General features: G+C 36.2%; 1 protein-coding gene across 2 annotated transcripts in view; it reads left to right on the forward strand.

The window, feature by feature from the left end:
• Positions 1 to 21,054, forward strand: part of KPNA5 (karyopherin subunit alpha 5) — a 53,392-nt gene that overhangs the window by 14,781 nt on the left and 17,557 nt on the right. For both annotated transcript variants that reach the window (XM_025382271.1, XM_025382272.1), the window contains 4 exons: positions 681 to 775; positions 4,020 to 4,151; positions 7,077 to 7,165; positions 19,281 to 19,380. In XM_025382271.1, coding sequence (XP_025238056.1) covers positions 681 to 775; positions 4,020 to 4,151; positions 7,077 to 7,165; positions 19,281 to 19,380 — 416 coding nt within the window. The remainder of the gene's footprint in view (positions 1 to 680; positions 776 to 4,019; positions 4,152 to 7,076; positions 7,166 to 19,280; positions 19,381 to 21,054) is intronic.

Below are 21,054 nucleotides of genomic sequence, written 5' to 3' on the forward strand. Positions count from 1 at the left end.
GACTATCCCAAAGGGGCACCAATAGGGAAGTTACGGAAGAACCACAGAGGGTACGTTTTGCTGAAGCCAAGGTAGAAGAGAGAGTTCTTTATACTTAGATGACCAGTACCTGAAATGTCTTTGTCTGGATTTTATATAAGCTTCCTAGATATTTTATGATTCTCAAAAACTGTCTGCATTTCATGAAAATTATCAATAATTGTAGACAGTCCATTAGCATTTCTGTAAAAAATAATTCCCGGACAAAAAAGAATCTCGTTTGACAGACATTAGGTAAATTGTGGTTGATAATGAAGGAGATATGCTTAGAAATTGAGGGTAGTAGTACTGTAAAGAATTAGTGGAAACTTTATTCCTCAGTTGGTATTTTGAGTTTTGGACAGAAATAATCAGTGTTTTGAAGGTGTCCTCAATAGCCTTCAATTTATAAAATTTAAATGTTTATGTAGGAAATATTTTTAAAATTTCTTGCAGTGAATGAGAAAGCGGAATTTGCAAAATGTACAGAAAAGTTATACTCTGGAGAAAATTTGACTTCAATTACATCTAGCTAAGGGTTTTAATCTTGGGTCAGGGAAGCCTAGGAAAGAGTTATTTTATGTGCCCTGTTAATGGACACAGGGACCAGATTGTTTTCTTTTTGTGTATTTGTAATAACTTAAGTCTTTTTAAATTTTTAGAACCTAATCCACCAATAGATCAAGTTATACAGAAACCAGGAGTTGTACAGAGATTTGTGAAATTTCTTGAAAGAAATGAAAATTGCACTTTACAAGTGAGTCTAAAGTTTTCTTTCTTAATTTTTCTCTAGAAATGACATGTTAAAGTTTCTAGTGAAAGCAACTTCTGCAGTATTGACTCTATTGTAAGCATTAAGTAAATACTTGGTAATTAAAAGAAAAGGTAGTGCCACCTGTCTTGCCTTGGACATGGTTGCAGTGCTAGTTTTTTCTAGGAATTGTTATTTTATTAAGCAATTTTGGAAAAAGTATATAAAATCATTACTGTTAATAAACAATTTATAGTTGTTAACCTTTAATAACTTTTTTGTTTTAGAAAACTTCGGACTAAAATGTTGTTAAATTTATTTTGATTCTTAGCTAGCCAGGGTTCTAACTTTTACCTCTTAAAACACTTTTAGCTGATTGATTAGTTCTTTTTTTCAAAACAGAATAAATTAGTATTTAGTGTAATCTAGTAGAAATGTGATCAGAGTTAAGTTTGTCATAAAGAACATGGGTTCTCAACCATGATATAGTTACAATTTTAAGATGTCTTCCAAATAATTTGCTACTAATGGTAATTTGCTGAAGTTTGTGAATATTTTAATGTTAAAAAAAGATTGGTTTTCCCGACATTCATTACTATGTATTTTCTTAAGTCAGAGTACAGGTTGGAATTCTATCTGTGTATCAGGAATTGCACAAGACATACACCTAACTTATAAATGCTATTGTCAATAATGGAGGACTGTTACTTCAGTAACAATTATTGAATTTAAGACTTAAGAGTAGTGGTCTACCTAGCTGAATAATTTGGGAAAGATCCTCACATTTTAGGTATAAGCAAAGGAATGTATTGCATGTGTGAATGTGAAAAATTGTTGAGAATGTTTACAATAAGAGTCTCTAAGAGGCTACTTTAGTCGTGTTACAGTTTTATTGTCAATTATTTTGAACTAGAGATCATGAAATCTGGTTCCATGGCTTTATACAAGCCCTAAGTCCAGACTAAAACCCAGACCTCTTGATACCTATTATTTGGCTTTTTAATTCCAATTGAATGAAAGAAGAAATGATTGAATGTGAATAAGTAAAGTTATTGAGAACTAGTTTGAGCCACGCATCATGTAATATATTGTAGTTCCAAAATTCAGATGTCCTGTCCAGAGAAATTCCTCACTTTCTCCTGGGAAAGACAGACATAAAAAAGATCTGTGGTAACGTCATGTCCTTAGTGCTCTAACAGAGCTATAAACAAAGTACTCCAGGGATACAGAACATAGCAACTTACTCTGTTTGGGGAAGTTTAAGTTTAAGACTTCACAAAGGTAGTGTTGCAGGACTAGTCTTGAGGATGAAGGAGCCTTTGGCAGACTGAAAAGAGGAAAATTAATACTAGGTTTAGAGGATAGCATGTGTAGACAGCACAGTGTGGGAAGATTTGCTGGGCATGGTGGTTCACACCTGTAATCCCAGCACTTTGGGAAGGTGAAGAGGGAGGACCTCTTGAACCCAGGAGTTTGAGACCAGCCTGGGAAAATAGTGAGACCTCATCTCTACAAAAAAAAATAAAAGTTAGCTGAGTGTGGTGGCATGCACCTGTAGTCTCATCTACTTGGGAGACTGAAGTGAGAGTATAACTTGAGCCCAGACGTTTGAGGTTACAGTGAGCTGTGATCACACCACTGCACTCCAGCCTGGGCCCTGTCTCTAGATAAATAAACAAACACACACACACACTGAGAAGTTAAACATTTATTAATCACTGTAATTAAAAAGTATAGAAATTCAACAGTGTGGTCTTGGGACAGCTACATGTTGTGCCATGTTACCCAAGCACATGTGAAGCATGTTAGTTCATATGATTGGTCCATCTAACAGATCTCACACTGGGGGCCTACAAACAAGTTTTGTTGGCCTGCGCATGTTTTAAAACGTGAATTAGATATTAAACATTAAAAAATTGGGGGATTTCAAATGAATATCCAGGTTTTTGGCTCCTTTTGACAAATCAGAGGTGTTGCCATTGTTGTCAGATAGTTAAAATGAAAGGAGGCTGAATAGGCATTCTGTCTCTATTTTCTTTTTTTAACTGGAAAGTTTTTAAACTTTTTTTTTTTTTAAACTTTTTTTAACTGGAAAGTTTTAAACCTTTTTTTTTAAAAATTGTAGCCATACGCTCTAGGTTTTCACAGTTGTCACTTGCTTATCACTCATTTTATGTTTAATTGGTTGCTGGTAGGCTTCTGACTTTACCAGTCTCCACTAAGGCTTTCTGGGGGATACTAGGGGCAAGTTTGTAGAGTAACCTTTTAGTTGTCTACTAGTTTATTTCATTATCTATAATTGGTTAGAACTATGGTCTCCATTATTTTTAAATATAAATTCCCTTTAAAATTTGTTCTTAGTCCTAAACGTAAAAGTAACTGTACTTTTTAGTATTTCAGTAATGCCTTTGGGTACATTTTTTGTTACTTATAATGACATCTATATGTGAAAAGTTATTTATGTGAAATATTAAAAAAATTTTTTTCATGGTTAATTTTATTTGTCAAATATGTGAAATATTTTTTAAGCTATAGTCGCTGCTTAGTTTGCCTTTGGATTTGTGGGTTGCTTTCAGTAATTCACTAGTTCATTGTTTTGGAGCCATGGTTGAATTTTCTCAGTTGCTTTTATTTTAAATCCGTAATGTATATATATATTCAGATTTTAATTGAGTTGATATGAGTAACTTCTCAGAGACTCTGCAGCTTAAAAAAATACTAGAAGTCCCAGCACTGGCTCTGTTAATAATGAAAGCTTGTTGTTGGACAGATACCTAAGTCTCTCAACTTCTAATTTTTTTGTTTCTTAAATAAGTAGAAAGTTACATGATCTGTAGAGAAATAAGTACCTCTTATGATTCTAAGTGTCCTGAACATACTGTTGTTACAAGTAGTGTCTCGTATTTGTTTTTAAACTGCTTGCTTTAGAATGCTTGGCTCTGTAATATTAAAGAGGAATTTTATGAATTATAAATTCAAAGGTGTTTATATATTGTATTTTGTATATTTTCATTACATTTTTATCAGTTATTTTCCCATATTAAAGAATACTTTTCTGTAATGAGTGATCTTTGATGACAATTACTTTTTTTCCTAAGAGTTTTTAATCCTTAAATCTGACTTCACGGTGAACCTTATTAAGTCAGTCTTTCACAGTTGTCCTAGCAGGTCTTTACTCCCTCTCTTTCCTTCTTTGCCTTTCTGGCATTTCTTTGGTTCTTTCTTTTATTTTATCTTTTTTTCTTCTTAGTTTGAAGCTGCATGGGCATTAACTAATATAGCATCTGGAACTTTTCTGCATACCAAGGTAGTAATTGAAACTGGGGCTGTTCCAATTTTTATCAAACTTCTTAATTCTGAACATGAAGATGTTCAAGAGCAGGTACGTTTCTAATTTGTATTGTTATATGTACTAGAATTCAGTTTTCTCTTGAAAGTACCATTTGTAATTACAATGTATAATTCATTTTTGTTTCTAATTGCTGTATATTGCATTAAATTACAGTAGTGCTTTTGGTGTTAAGTTAGAAGGGAGGAAGAATGAACAGTTCCAGACATAATCCTGGGTTCTCTATAAATGTGATTGCAGCTAGCATAGGAATTACTATTCCTGTTTATAAAAGTGCATACTGAGGCTGGGCATGGTGGCTCATGTCTATATTCTTAGCACTTGGGAAAGCTGAGGTGATCAGATCACTTGAGGCCCGGAGTTCGAGGCCAGCCTGGCCAACATGGCAAAATCCCAGCTCTGCTAAAAATACAAAAATTAGCCAGACATGGTGCCACAGCTCCTCAGGAAGCTGAGGCACAAGAATTCCTTGAGCTTTTGGAGGCAGAGGTTGCAGAGAGCTGAGATCATGCCATTGTACTTCAGCCTGGGTGACAGAGCGAGATTTGTCTCAAAAAAAAAGTGCATACTGAGACTCAAAAGTTAGTAACTTACTTAAAGTCACAATGAATGGCAGAGCTGGGTTTTAAAGCTGGACTGGTTTGACTTCTTGTTCTCTGCGTATATGTAGATTATTTTGTTGCTTGTTTTAAGAGTATCACATTACTTTGAATAGAACCATTTTTTAATAAATTTAATAAAGTTTTGTTGTAAGAGGGAAAATTTAATTACATATAATTGTACCATCTGAATAAAATCAAGTCATTTGACATTTTTGTTTTGCATCATTTTTATGTATATGAATCTGTTGATCTCTCTACCATTTTATTCATTTCATTTTATATATATATTTTTTCAGTTAACACTAACATTGGGAGCCTTTTCTTATGGCAGTAATTATTCTTCCAAGGAAATTTTACTGATTACTCAATATCTGCTCAGACATGTACCATAATTTGTTATCTATTCCTCAATTGTACACTTGGATTATTTCTAGCTTATTGGTGTTGTTAATAATATGAATATCATTATATGTCATCACTCTTTATGTGCCTTTTGATTATTTTACTAGGAAAAATGACTACCCTGTCAAAAGAAAAATTTTCTTTTTTTTTTTTTTTTTTGAGACGAAGTCTTGCTCTTGTCCCCCAGGCTGAAGTGCAATGGCACGATCTCGGCTCACTGCAACCTCCGCTCCCCAGGTTCAAGCAATTTTCCTGCCTCAGGCCTCCCGAATAGCTGGGATTACAGGCACCTGCCACCACGCCCAGCTAATTTTTGTATTTCTAGTAGAGATGGGGTTTCTCCATGTTGGCCAGGCTGGTCTCAAACTCCTGACCTCAGGTGATCCGTCTGCTTACGCCTCCCAAAGTGCTGGGATTACAGTCGTGAGCCACTGTGCCCGGCCAAAAGATAAAATTTTTAAAGCTCTTACTATGTATTTCAAAGTCAGATTCCAAGAATGTTATACCAATTAAGATCTCCACCAACAGAATATTATCTTCCACAAGGTAGAAAATGTCTTTAGTTTAAAGGTTTTTCTTAAAAACAAACAGAAAAATCTTAGGTCTAGAGTAGATGTTAAAAATACTAACTTATATTTTAAACATTGAAATAAAACTTTCCCAATTGAAAAGTAGCATGTCTACTTTGTACTAACACGAAAAGTTTATGGTGTTAGTACAAAAGTAAATGATAAAATAATATGATAATTTGCATTTGCATAATTTCTTACCTAATTGAAATTTAGTAAATCAGTATGTGTTCTGAGAAACACATTTTCATCATTGTGCATATTCCATGGAGTCTATTTACACAGACCTAGATGGTTTATAGCATGGCCTTTTGCATCCAGTCTACAAACCTATACAGCATGTTACTGTACTAAAAATGCTGTAGGCAGTTTTTCTTTTTTTTGAGACAGAGTCTTGCCGTGTCACTCAGGCTGCAGTGCAGTGACATGATCTGCACTGCAACCACCACCTCCTGGGTTTCAAGCAGTTCTTACGCTTCAGTCTCCTGAGTAGCTGGGATTACAGGCACCTGCAATCACACCCAGCTAGTTTTTGTGTTTTTAGTAGAGACGGGGTTTCACCATGTTGGCCAGGCTGGTCGCAAACTCTTGACCTCAAGTGATCTGCCCACCTCACCTCCCAAAGTGCTGGGATTACGGGCATGAGCCACTGCACCTGGCCTACTATAGACTATAGTGGTAAGTATTTGTGTATCTAAAAATACAAAGGGTACAGTAAAGATATGGTGTTACAATATTTTGAGACTACCATCTTATATGCAATCTGTTATTGACTAAAATGTTATGCAGTGCATGATTATAATTGGAAAATGTGCTAGATAGATATATTTTCTCTTTCTGTGTAAATTCAGAGTAAACTATGCTCTTTGTTGAACAGTATAGATATTTCACTAGTACGCAAGGAAAACTGTTTTTTTGGAGACAGAGTTTCACTCTGTTGCCCAAGGTGGAGCATGGCTCATTGCAACCTCTGCCTCCTGGGCTCAAGTGATCCTCACACCTTAGCCTCCCAAGTAGCTGAGATGACAGGTGCATGCCACCACACTCAGCTAATTTTTGTCATTTTTTTGGTAGAGACAGGGTTTTACCATGTTGCCCAGGCTGGTTTTGAACTCCTGGTCTCAAGCGATCTGCCCACCTCAGTTTTCCAAAGTGCTGGAATTACACATGTGAGCCACCCTCTCAGCTGGAAAACTTTTTAAATGTCCTATCTTTCAATTTGAATAAAAATATTAAACTGCATTTTGAAAGTTTTTCTTCTCTACTTTTTTTTTTTTTAACATGTCACAAACTGTTGCTTTGTTCATTCTGTACTAAAATCTCATTCCTGAAGGAAAGCCTCTAATTTAAAATATTGTTTTGAGATAATTTTTTTTTTTCCTAAGGCTGTTTGGGCACTTGGCAATATTGCTGGTGACAATGCAGAATGCAGAGATTTTGTTTTGAATTGTGAAATACTTCCACCTCTTTTAGAGTAAGTACTTTATCACAATTAAGTATGTATCAAAAACTATATACTCCACTATATTCTACATATGTAATTAAGTTCTTCAGTCATATTTTTAAATTTGTCTTATGGTTATCAGGCCTACAGTAGATTGAAAGTAGGTAGAACCAAGAGAAATTTTCAAATTGTTATCTGTGTCTTTTATGTTCTCTTAAACCACACTTAACAGTGGTCATTGCTCACTTGATGCTTACTGATATAAATATAAAATAATTATTCTGCAAAAACAAGGATATATAGTAGTTTATAATACAATAAAATTTACATATTGCTATAGTAGGGAATCCTTAATACTTGAACAGATAGTGTATTTAGGATGTCAGTATGTTTTAAATTTTATTAAAAGAACAAAGATTTTAAGATAGAGATTTTTCTTTCAGGATTAGAATTTTACTTAAAGTGATTTATCTAATAGTTTCTCCAACTACTTTATGTATTTTTTTAAAAAAGAAATTACCCTGTAATATAAGGTCCTTTATAGAAATGACATAAAAATTTTTGAAAGACAGGTTTATACATATTGTTTATGATTAAGAGGATCTTTATGTAGGATAAATGCCAATGGCAAGTAGTGAAGAAACATACTAATCAAGGAGATGGTTAGAAGTTAATATTTTACTCTTCATTTCTGCGTGGAGGTACATTTTTCATCCTCTCCAGCTGAGGAATTGAATAGGAAGAATAAATTTCTAGACACTAGTTTTCATAAAACGTTTTACTCTAGCTTTCTGTGGACAAGTTATTTCTTGGCATGATTTCATTTAACCAATATTAATCGAAGATCTGTGTGCAAACCACTGAACCACTCACTGTAATTTCATTTATTATGGGCTTAAAGTTAATGGTCCATATTATTTTAGAATTTAGCTGAGCTATAAAAGAGAGTACTGATTTAGAGTTCAATATTAATCCTTTTGAAGTCTGTACTATTAAAAACATTTCTTAAAGTTTCAATTTGATACTTGTCTCACCTGATTTATGTGGTGTATAAATTAACTGAGCAATTTTTGTTTTTGTTGTTCTGTCTCTATTTCATTTTATTATTTGTTAATATCTCAAGTAGGTAGTGGTTTATGAAGTAGTAAACATTTCTTAGGTCTAATCTCTTTAAATGTCCTAAGGTGCTTTTTAACCATGACTGCAGAAACCAAACTAAAAAATAAAATGAAGGAAGAATAACCAGTACCCAGCTATGTAGTAATAGTTATAAAAACAATTTCAGGCTGGGCGTGGTGGCTCATGCCTGTAATCCCACCACTTTGGGAGGCCGAGGCGGGTGGATCCCCTGAGGTCAGGAGTTCAAGACCAGCCTGACCAACATGGAGAAAGACCCCGTCTCTACTGAAAATACAAAATTAGCCGGGTGTGGTGGTGCATGCCTGTAATCGAGAGGCTGAGGCAGGAGAATCGCTTGAACCCGGGAGGTGGAGGTTGCGCTGAGCTGAGATCGTGCCATTGCACTCCAGCCTTGGCAACAAGAGTGAAACTCCATTTCAGATAATAATAATAATGTAATAATAATAATTTCCAAAAAGGGTATTAGAAAGTTGGAAAGCTTCAGAGTTTCATTATAAAACTTCATCTTAGTTGCAAAGTATTAAAAAAAATAAGAAAGATAGTTAAAAGGAAGTTAAGTTAGATATTCTCACTGGAGTTGGGCAAAAGGAAAAGTTTTCAGCTTAAAAAATGATTATGCATTATTTGTTGTTCACATTGTAATTCATATTTGGTAATGTTTAAATAAATGTAAAACGAATGTGTCATTTTATCTGTTCTGTTTGAGTGATATTTTAATTTATTTTATTAGTATTGATTTGATTCTCAGTAAGTCTTTTCCTACTATAAACTATTCCGATACAACTTTGCTGTAATTTAACTCGACTTTATAATGCAGCATATTTGTACTTTCTCATAATAACTCCATTAACACAAAAAAAGAACAATAATATACAACAGGGGTTGGCCAGCTTTATCTCTTAGGCCAAATCTGGCGTGCTTCACGTTTTTGTAAATTAAGTTTTATCGGAACACAGTCACACCTATTCACTTACTTAATGTCTTTGGTTGCTTTCATGCTACATCAGCATAGGTAAGTAATAGTAACAAGAAAGAGGGCCTGCAAACCCTAAAAATGTGTCAACTCTTAGCATACAAAATCAGTATAACTATTTTATTTCCAAATCTGTTTTATTTTGGAGAAATCTCACATCTGTTTTTAGGAAAGCCTTTAGAACAGAAACTTTTTTTTTAGTGTGGTAGAATACATGTAACCAGTTTAACCATTTTAAAGTGTACAATTTGGTGGCATTAAGTAGATTTGCAACATTGTACAACTATCACTACTGTCTAGTTCCCAAATTTTTTTTACCACCTTAAACAGAAACCCAGTACCCCCATTAGCAGTCACATCCTGTTTTGCCATCACCTTGTGCCTTGGAAACTACAAATCTGTTTTCTCTCTCTATGGATTTGCGTATACTGTATATATCACATAAGTGGAATCATACACTATATTACCTTTGTGTCTGGCTTCTTTTACCTTACTGTTTTCAATGTTCATCCATATTATAGTGCATGTATCAGTACTTCGTTCTTTTTGTGGCTGAATTATATTCCGTTTTATGCATGTGCCACATTTTATTCATTCATTAATAGATGAACACTTTGGTGTGTCCACGTTTTGACTACTATAAATAGTGCTCCTATGAACATTCATATACAAGGTTTTGTTTCAGTACTGGTTTTTAATTCTTGTGGGTATATACGTAGAAATGGAGTTTGCCAGGTAATATGGTAATTCTATCTTTAATTTTTTAGAGACTACCAAACTTTTTCACAGCAGCTATACCATTTTACATTCTGCTAGCAATGTATGAGTGTTGTAATTTCTCTATATCATCACCAACACATATTATCTGTTACTCTGATTTAGATCTTCTTAGTGGGTGTAAGTTGACTTTTTCATTTCTATAAAAGGGTCATTGTCATTTTGATAGGGGCTTCATTTACTTTGTAGATCACTTTAAGCAGTATTGCCATCTTAATAATATTAAGGCTTCCAATTCATGAACTTGAGATATCTTTTGATTAATTAAGCTATTTCATTTTGACAATATTTTGTAGATTTTAGTAAACAGGTTTTATACCTCTTTGGTTAAATGTATTCCAAAGTATTTTATTCTTTTTATTCAAATGTAAATGAAATTGTTTTCTTTATTTCTTTTTTGACTTGTTCCTTGGTAGTATATAGAAATACAACTGATTTTTGTGTGTTGATTATTTATTTATGTATTTATTTTATTTATTTTGAGACAGGGTCTTGCTCTGTCACCTAGGCTGGAGTGCAGTGGCGTAATCTTGGCTCACTGCAGCCTATGCCTCCCAGATTCAAGCGATCCTCGTGCCTCAGCTTCCCAAGTAGCTGGTATTACAGTCATGTACAACCACACCTGGCTAATTTTTGTATTTTTAGTAGAGATAGAGTTTCACCATGTGGCCAGGCTGGTCTTGAACTCCTGGCCTTAAGTGATCCATCCCCCCTTGGCCTCCCAAAGCTCTGGGATTACAAGTGTGAGCCACCACACCCGGCCTGTGTATTGATCTTGTATCCTGCAACTTTGTTGAATTTATTAGCACTAATAGTTTTTTTGTGGATTGTTGTGGATTTCCATATATTAGATCATGTCATCTGTCAATAATGGTAGTTTCATTGCTGAGCATAGTGGCATGTGCCTGTAGTCCCAGATACTTGGGAGGCTGAGTAGGGAGGGTCATTTGAGGTCAGGAGCCTCCTGGGTTCAAGTGGTTCTCATGCCTCAACCCTCCCAAGTAGCTGGGAATACAGGCGTGCACCACCATACCAGGCTGATTTTTGTATTTTTAGTAGAGATGGAGTTTCACCATGTTGGCCATGCTGGTCTTGAACTCGAATTTGAGGTCAGGGTCATTTGAGGCTGTAGTGCACTATGATCATGCTTGTGAATAGTCACTGCACTCTAGCCTGTGCAACATAGCAAGACCCCATCTCTAAATTTTTTTTTTTTTTACAGATAGTTTCATTTCTTGCTTTCCAATTTGGCTGTATTAATTTTTTTTGTTGCACAATTGCTTTGGATAGAGCTTCCATTACAGTGTTATTTAGAAGTGGCAAAAATGAGTGTCTTTGTCTTCTTATCTTGGAGTAAAAACTGTAACTCTTTCACCATTCGGTGTGATGTGAGCTATGGTTTTCGATACATGCCCTTTATCCTGTTGAGGTAGTTTCCTTCTATTTCTGGATTTTTTTTTTTTTTTTTTTTTTTTTTAGACGGAGTCACGCTCTGTTGCCAAGCTGGAGTACAGTGGCACGATCTTGGCTCACTGCAACCTCTGCCTCTTGGGTTCAATTCTCCTGCCTCAACCTCCCAGGTAGCTGGGACTACAAGCGTGCACCACCACACCCAGCTAATTTTTGTATTTTTAGTAGAGACAGGGTTTCCCCATGTTGGCCAGGATGGTCGTGATTTCCTGACCTCGTGATCCACCTGCCTCGACCTCCCAAAGTGCTGGGATTACAGGTCCAACCTGTTTAGTGTTTTTATCATAAAAGGATGTTGAGCCCTTTTAAATACTTTTTGCATCCAGTTGAAATGATAACTTGTTTTTTAAATTCATTATATTAATATGGTTTATTATTTTGATTGATATTTGTATATTGAACCTTCCTTGCATTCATTGGTTAAATGCCATGTGGTCATAATATATGCTGCTAAAATCAGTTTCCTAGAATTTTGTTGAGGATTTTTGCATGTATATTCCAAAGAAATATTTTTTCTTTTGTAACTTTTGGTTTGATGTCTTTGGCTTTGGTATCAGGGTAATGCTATCCTCATAGAATTGATGAGGAAGTGTTCTCTTATTTTTTAAAGAAAAATTTTGCAGTTACATAGTAGGTGTGTGTATTTATGGGATACATGAGATGTTTTGATATAGGCATGCAATGTGAAATAAGCACATCATGAAGAATGGAGTATCTATGCCCTCAAGCTTTTATCCTTTGAGTTACAAATAATCCAGTTACATTCTTTCTATTATTTTAAGTGTTCTCTTATTTTTTGAAAGAGTTTGAGAATTATTCATTAATGTTTGGTAGAATTCACCAGTGAAGCCATCTGATGCTGGACTTTTCCTTTTTGGGAAATGTTTGATTAGAATTCTATATCTTGTTATAGTTCTATTTAGATTTTCTATTCTTAAGTCAGTTTGGTAGTTTCTGTGTTTCTAAGTGGTTTTTCATTTCCTCTAGCTTATCTTTCTTGGCTTTTGATGATAATATTCTCATATAATTCTTTCTTGTTGTTGAAATGCTGATAGTAGTGTCTCTACTTTCATTCTTAATTGTAGTAATATGGTTATATATGGAGTCTTGCTCTGTTGCGACTGGAGTGCAATGGTATGATCTCGGCTCACTGCACACTTCGCCTCCCAGGTTCAAGTGATTCTTCTGCCTCAGCCTCCCAAGTTGCTGGGATCACAGGTGCACACCACCACGCCTGGCTAATTTTTTTTATTTTTGTAGAGACATGGTTTCACCATGTTGGCCAGGCTGGTCTTGAACTCATGACCTCAGGTGATCGCTTGCCTCAGCCTCCTGAAGTGCTGAGATTACAGGTGTGAGCCACTGCACCCAGCCAAATTGTAGTAATGTGAATCATTTTCCTTTTGTCCATCTAGATAAAGGCTTGTTTTTGTTGATTTTTTTTTTTTTGGTCAAAGAACTACCTTTTTGTTTAACTGATTTTCTGTAGTGTTTTTCTATTCTGTATTTGATCTCTGGTCTTAACTTTATTTTCTTCCTCCTGCTAGCTGTAAGTTTCATGTACTCTAATTTTTCTAATTTCTGAAGGTGGAAGGTTATCTTTTTTCATATGGGTGTTAACAAATTTTTTTCTGAGTATTAATTTCACTACATCCCTTAAGTTTTGGTGTGTTTTTATTTTTATTTATCTCAAAGTATTTTCTCTGTGTGTGTGTCTGTGTGTGTGTGTTTTAATTCGCTAGTTATTTAAGAGTATGTTACTCTACTCATAGTTCTGAATTTTCTAATTTTCCCTCTTTATTTTTAGTTTCATTCCATTGTTGTCAGAGAAGGTCCTTTTTATGATTTCACTTTTCAAAAATTTATCAGGGCCAGAGCCAGACATGGTGGCTCATGCCTGTAATCCCAGCACTTTGGGAGACAAGGCAGGCGGATCACTTGAGGCAGGGATTTGAGACCAGCCTGGCCAACATGGCGAAACCTCATTTCTACTAAAAATACAAAAATTAGCTGGGCTTGGTAGTGCATGCTGGTAATCCCAGCTACTCAGGAGGCTAAGGCAGGAGAATTGCTTGAACCCAGGAAGCAGAGGTTGCAGTGAGCGGTGATCATGCCACTGCACTCCAGCCTGGGTGACAGAGTGAGACTCTGTCTCAAAAAAAAAAAAACTTATTGGAGCTGGGTGTGGTGGCTCATGCATGTAATCCTAGCACTTTGGGAGACCAAGGCAGGCGGATCACTTGAACTCAGGAGTTCAAGACCAGCTGGACAACATGGCAAAACCCCATCTCTACACAAATACAAAAATTAGCTGTGTGTGGTGGTACGTGCCTGTAGTCTCAGCTGCTCAGGAGACTGAAGTGGAAAGATAGCTTGAGCCCGGAGGCAGGCAGAGGTTGCAGTGAGCTGAGATTGCATTGCTGCACTCCAGCCTAGGCAACAGAGTAAGAACCTGTCTCAAAAAAGAAAAAAAAAAGAAAAAAGAAAAAATTATTAGATTTGCTTTGTGATCTAACATATAATGTATTCTGGATAATGTTGCATGTGCGCTTGAGAAAAAATATATATTCTGCTATTTTTGAATGGAATGTTGTCTAGATGTCTGTTATATCTAGTTGATTTATAGTGTTGAATTCCCCTATTTTCTTATTAATTACCTACCTAGAAGTTCTGTCTATTATTTGAAGCAGCATATTGCTCTCTCAAATTTTCATTGCACAACTGTCTTTTTCTCACTCCAATTCTGTCAGTTTTTGCTTTGTATATTTTGGGGCATTCTTGTTAGACCATGTAAGTTTTTTTGGTTTTGTTTTTGCTTTTTTTTTTTGAGATGGAGTGTCGCTCTGTCGCCCAGGCTGGAGTGCAGTGGCGTGATCTCAGCTCACTGGAAGCTCCACCTCCCGGGTTCAGGCCATTCTCCTGCCTCAGCCACCCTAGTGGCTGGGACTACAGGTGCCCGCCACCATGCCTGGCTAATTATTTTTGTATTTTTAGTAGAGATGGGGTTTCACCGTATTAGCCAGGATGGTCTTGATCTCCTGACCTTGTGATCCACCCACCTTGGCCTCCCAAGTGCTGGGATTGCAGGCATGAGCCACGTGCCCGGCCTAGACCATGTAAGTTTTTAAGTGATACTTCTTCTTCTTTTTTTTTTTTTTTTTTGAGACAGAATCTTGCTCTGTTGCCCAGGCTGGAGGGCAGTGGTACAGTCTCGGCTCATTGAACCTCCGCCCCCAGGTTTAAGCTATTCTCCTGCCTCAGCCTCCTGAATAGCAGGGACCACAGGCACATGCCACCAAGTCCAGCTGATTTTTGTATCTTTAGTAGAGATGGATCTCACCATGTTGGTCAGACTGGTCTTGAACTTTTGGCCTCAGGTGGTCTACCCACCTTGGCCTCCCAAAGTGCCGGGATTTCAAGCATGAGCCACTGCATCTGGCCCATGTGTTACTTCTTCCTGATAGATTGACTTTTTATCAATATATTGTGTTCTTCTTTGTCTCTGAAAACAATTTTTGACTTACAGTCTAGTTGGTCTCATATTAGTATAACTGTTCTGGCTCTGTTATTATTTGCATGGAAAATCGCTTCTCGGCCTTTTCGCTGAGATCAAGTGTATTATTTGCATGGAAGATCTTTTTCTATTTCACTTTCAACCTATTTTTGTCTTTGATTCTATGAGTCATTTGTAGACAGCATCGTAGACTTATTATGGGTTTTGTTTTGTTTAATGTATTCTGCCAGTTACTACTTTTGAGAGTTTAATTCATTTACATTTATAACTACTGATAAATGGGGACTTACTGTTGCCAGTTTATTATTATTATTATTATTTGAGCTTTTGTAGAGACAGAGTCTCATTATGTTGCCTAGGCTGGTCTTGAACTTCTGGACTCAAGCAATCCTCCTGTATTGGCCTCCCAAGGCAAGGGGATTATAAGTGTGAGCCATAGCACCTGGCCATTGTTATTTGTTTTCCAAATGTCACTTTTTTTTTTTTTTAAATAATTTACAGTATTGATTCCTTTCTTGTTTCCTTTCCTATTTTTTTAAAAGTTTTTTTTTTTTTTTTTTTTTTAATGGTTACTCTAAGGAGTATAATTAACACCTTAAACTTGTAACCACCTTGATTAAATTACTCGCAGTTTACCTTCAAAATTATACAAAGAACACTACTCCTATACATTTCTGTCTCACCCTTCTTGTTATTGCCACAAATTACAGTATTACACATTGTGTGCCCATTACCCTAGATTTATAATGATTTTTTTTGCGTTTTACTTTTGAAAAAAATTTTATTTATTTATTTATTTATTTATTTATTTATTTATTTTGAGACGGAGTCTTGCTCTGTCACCCAGGCTGGAGTGCAGTGGTGTGATCTCGGCTCACTGCAAGCTCCACCTCCCAGGTTTATGCCATTCTCCTGCCTCAGCCCTCTGAGTAGCTGGGACTACAGGCGCCCGCCACCATGCCTGGCTAATTTTTTGTATTTTTAGTAGAGATGGGGTTTCACCGTGTTAGCCAGGATGGTCTCGATCTCCTGACCTCGTGATCTGCCTGCCTCAGCCTCCCAAAGTGCTGGGATTACAGGCGTGAGCCACCGTGCCCGGCCCCTGCATTTTACTTTTAAGTCATGTAGGGAAAAAAAGAGGATTTACAAACCAAAAATTCTGTAATACTAGCTCTTAGAGTTACCTATGTAGCTATCTTTAGCAATATTCTTTATTTCTTTGTATGGTTTTGAGGTATTGTTTATTGCCCTTTCATTTCAGCATGAAGGATTCCCTTTAGCTCTTCTTGTAAAGCCAGTCTGCTAGTGATGCCTTTCCTCAGCTTTTGCTCATGTAGGAATCTCACTTTCTCCTTCTGTTTGGAAGGATTGTTTTGCCAGATATTCAAGTCTTGGTTGAGAGTTTCTTTCAGCACTTTGAATATGTCATCCCATTGCCTCTGTCCTTCATGGTTTTTGATGAGAAATCAGCTATTGATCTTTATGTGGAATCTTTGTATACTATGGGTCACTTCTCTCTTTTTGTTTTCAAGATTCTGTCTTTGTCTTTTGATTACATGTGTCTTCATGTGTATCTCTTTGAGTTTATCCTTAGAGTTTATTTTGCTTCTTGGATGTGTAGATTCATTTCTTTTATAAAGTTTGAAAAGTTTTCAATAATTATTTCTTCACATATTCTTTTCGCTCCTTTTCTTCTTGGATTTCCATTATGCATATATTGGTATACTTGATGGTATTTTGCAGCTTTCTTAGATTGTGTTCATTTCTTGTCATTCTTTTTCTTTCTGCTCCTCGGTTTGAATAATTTCAGTTAACCTATCTTAGGGTTGTGGATTCTTTCTTCTTCCTGCTCAATCTGCTGTCATACCCCTCCAGTGAATTTTTAATTTCAGTTTTATACTTACAGCTTCATAATTCCTATTTAGTTCCTTTTTATAATGTCTGTTTCCATAGTGATGATTCTGTATTTGTTGAGACATTGTTTTTATAGTTTTCTTTAGTTTTTTTGTGCATAGGTCCTTGAGCTGTTTTGAGTGTATCAGACAATGAATTTAAAATCTTTGCATAGTAAATCCAATGTCTGATTTCTCAGGGAAAATTTCTTTTAATTTATATATTTCACTGGTAATGGACTACACTTTTAAAATTTCTTTGCATGGCTTATAATTTCTTGTTGAAAAACTGGACTGATTATTGTAACTGTGGAACTATGGAAATCAGATTCTCCTCTCTTTCCAGGTTTTCCTGTTGCTCCTTGTTGTAGTTATTTATTTGGGGACTTTTAAAATTAATTTTATAAAGCCTGTATTCCTTGTCATGCGTGGTCTCTGAAATCTCTTTTCCCTTAACTCAGTGGGTAGCTAATGGTTTGACAGCAGAGAGTGCTTTAAATATCTGGAGCCAAAAATAAACAAACAAAGTCTCCAGGTTTTTAAAGGTTGGCCCTGCATTGAGCCACCTCTTCAATGCTTAGTCAGGCTGATTACAGCTGTGACTTAGCACTACTTTACTCCCTGCTGGTGCTAAGTCTAAAGAAAAACTAGAAGTGAAAGCGTAGGTCTCTTCATGTTTTTTCTGATTGTGGACTCTGCCCTGGACATGTGCATGGGCCTTCAGATTATTTTATACATGTGGGAGCTTTTCACATCCCTCATAGCCCAAGTATCTTACTCCCCACCTTTCCAGACAGGTTTTCAATGTGTCCCTTGTTTGCCTCAACTGTATCTTTTGCTCAGGTGTCACATCTCATTCATTTGCCTTTTAATGTTTTTGAGGACCATTCCTTGTTTACAAAGCTACTTTTCCACCCTGAGAGAATTCCCAGTTATGCAAAACAAAGGCAAGCCCTTTGCATCAGTTTTTCAGGGAGCCTCCAAATAGGTCAGAACAGACAAACACAATTCCTTGGAAACAAGTTCTGCTCTACTCCTTTCAGAACCAGGAACCCACAGTGAGAACTCAGGCTTCTGTCTTAAAGGTTGCTGCCAGGCTGGGGAGGGGGTTGGGTAAGAGTAGGTTAAAATGCTGGAAACCTTTCCTACCAGATTTCAGCCCTTTCCTGGTTAAAAGTTATCTTAGTTGCCGTATACTTTTGACTATCTTCAGAGTTCTAATCAACTTGATTCTGACAGTGTTTGCAAGTTTCTTGGTGTTCCCCCAGGAACAAGCACCTGTTCTGCACCATATTTGCATATGTCACTCTAAAACGGGGATTTTTTTTAACCTAGGTTCTTTGTACTTCTAGCAGGTTTGTGGAGGTCCTTAGGAGGTTAACAAAATCCTGAAATTGCATGCCAAATTTTGATGTATGTGCTTTTTTTCTGAGGTAAGGATCCATTATGGTCTCAAGGGGGTCCATAATTCTAAAAGTTTCAAGTACTACTATTTTAGGGGATCTCCTATTTAAATATAAATAACTAAAACATAAAATTATGCTTTGAAAAAAAAAACCTGTAAGTAGTAACTCCTTAGGAGCTGAGAAGAAAAATTCTCATTTTAGATACTCAGTTTCTTAGTAGATACCAAGGTTCATTGCAAACCAGGTAAAAAAGATACTAAGACATACTCTGTTAAAAACACAACAAAAGAACTTCCCTTGTCAGTAGGTAATCTTTATATAATTTGAAACTGTATTCCTTGCTTTCTGAATTCATATATTATTTTCATGATTAAAAAAATTAATCTGGCCGGGCATGGTGGTTCACGCCTGTAATCCCAGCACTTTAGGAGGCTGAGGTGAGTGGATCACGAGGTTAGGAGTTCAAGACCAGCCTGGCCAAGGTGGTGAAACCTCATCTCTACTAAAAATACAAAAATTAGCCAGGCGCGGTGGCAGGCGCCTGTAATCCCAGCTACTCAGGAGGCTGCAGCAGGAGAATTGCTTGAACCCAGGGGGCAGAGGTTGCAGTGGACTGAGATCGTGCCACTGCACTCCAGTGTGGGTGACAGAGTAAGACTCTGTCTCAAAAAAAAAAAAAAAGAAAAATTAATCTAGTATTCTTTCTTTAATATATATAGAAATAAGTAAATTTCCCATGACATCCTCTTAAGAATTCTTTTAAGAATTCAGATTGTAGATTCAAACTTTAGAAAATAGAACTGTAATATGCTTATTTTGCTTCTGAAAACATAATGAATTTTAGATTCTTTTTTCCTATTTTACTAGTTTGAATATCTTATAAAATATATTGGAGAGAAATTTTATGTTACGATAGCTGAAGAGGAAAAATGAATGTAAGGTGATAATTCCTTTTTTTCCTTTTTCTTGGCAGGTTATTAACAAATTCAAACAGACTCACAACAACAAGAAATGCTGTGTGGGCCCTCTCAAATTTATGTAGAGGCAAAAACCCTCCTCCAAACTTTAGTAAGGTATGAGTAAAATACACAAATTAAAAAATCTGTTTCCATAAACCAAAGTTTCTATATAATAGCTTTTTGATGTTTAAGGAACTCCGCTTTTTGCTTAGTAATTATTTTCTTTATTGACCATACAATGTTTGCACATATACAATATTCAAAAGCTTTACAATACAAAGGAAGTGTCCCTTGTACTTTTCCTAACACACCTTAAATTCCTGTGCCCAGAGGCAGTCACTGCAACCACATGTATGAAGGAATTGACTTTAGAAATCTTCTAGTCTAGTTCTCTCATTTATAGGAAAATAAGTCCCCCAAAAGATTAAATAATTCCTTTAGGTTCACCGTTTGTACTTTTCCATTGTAACTTTTATATCTTAGGGTATCTGTTTCCCTATCTACTGCATTTTGCCTCTAGAAATACAGATGATTAATTAATTCCCAGTTTAGTTTTATTGTTTAAGATGCTGTTAGGAAGGCAGAAAGGGGGTAAATTTTTAGAATACCGTTCTACTTCTTTTGAATTTAGTATCTAAATTTAGTATCTAGCACTAAGAGAAGTTTAAACTTTGGTAAAGATCTAGTGATGAAGTTTCTGGGGATAAAAAATAATACATTTGTAATTTACAAAGGTAAATCATGAACTAGTATGCCTTCTCATTTTACTTTTCATTTCATTTCATAAAATATTCAAAAGACATAAACTCAAGAGTTGAGATTTAATAAAAGTAGTAATTTTAATTGTCTATTCACATTAACTCTTAAATAAAACTGGCTCTTCCCCATCCACTGCCCTTTAAAGCTGGAGGTGAAGAATACAAAGATATGCAGTACATTTTGATACTACTGCTGCGATTTGTGCTGACATGCCAATAGTTTTACCTGCCAGTGTTTTTGTACCTTTAGTGCAAATGTCAACAAAATGAAAAAGACGAATGATGTCTTCGTATTATTATGAAAATAGTTTTGACATCACATATACCCCCAAAAGGGTTTTAGGAATCCCCCAGGGGTCCATGGACCACCCTTTGACAACCACTATCTTACAACAGTCTCCTTGTAGGTAACTACTTGACTGATTCCCTCATCTTTGTTTGCTTAGAAGTCACATTTTTTATGAGCTCTACTGTTACCACTATTTTTAATAATGTAATCTGTCACTGTGGTGCCAGTGGAAGGTATCCAAGTTACTGGCGGCAAATCCCTATGGGTCTGCAGCAACCTCAATTCTTGCTTCCTCAGAAGAAATAATTCAACTGAGAGCATTAGGTAGAAAAAGAGACCAAGACAAGTTTCAGAGCAGGAGTGGAAGTTTATTTAAAAGGCTTTAGAACAGGAAAGAAAGGAAAGTACTCTTGGAAGGGACCCAAGCAGGCACTGAGGTCAAGTGCCGTGTTTAAATTAACCTTGATCCTAGGACTATAGACTGGCCCCTTTCCCATGATTCTTCCCTTAAGGGTGTGCTGCCTCCATGCCCAGTGCCCTCCTTACCCTTGGGAGGTGAGCATGAGCAGTGTGTTTAGGAAGTTGTATGCATGCCCATCTGAGGCTTTCTTCCCTTTTGCAATAGTGTGCCCCCCACCCCCGGAAAGTTATACTCTGCCATTTTGTCTCTTAATGCACATGCCTGAGAAGTTGCATCTTCCTGGTGCCTGCATTCAGTTAACACTTTAGTGCAACAGGTGA

The sequence above is a fragment of the Theropithecus gelada genome, chromosome 4, assembly GCF_003255815.1.
Source record: "Theropithecus gelada isolate Dixy chromosome 4, Tgel_1.0, whole genome shotgun sequence".
In the NCBI taxonomy this organism is placed as follows: domain Eukaryota; kingdom Metazoa; phylum Chordata; class Mammalia; order Primates; family Cercopithecidae; genus Theropithecus; species Theropithecus gelada.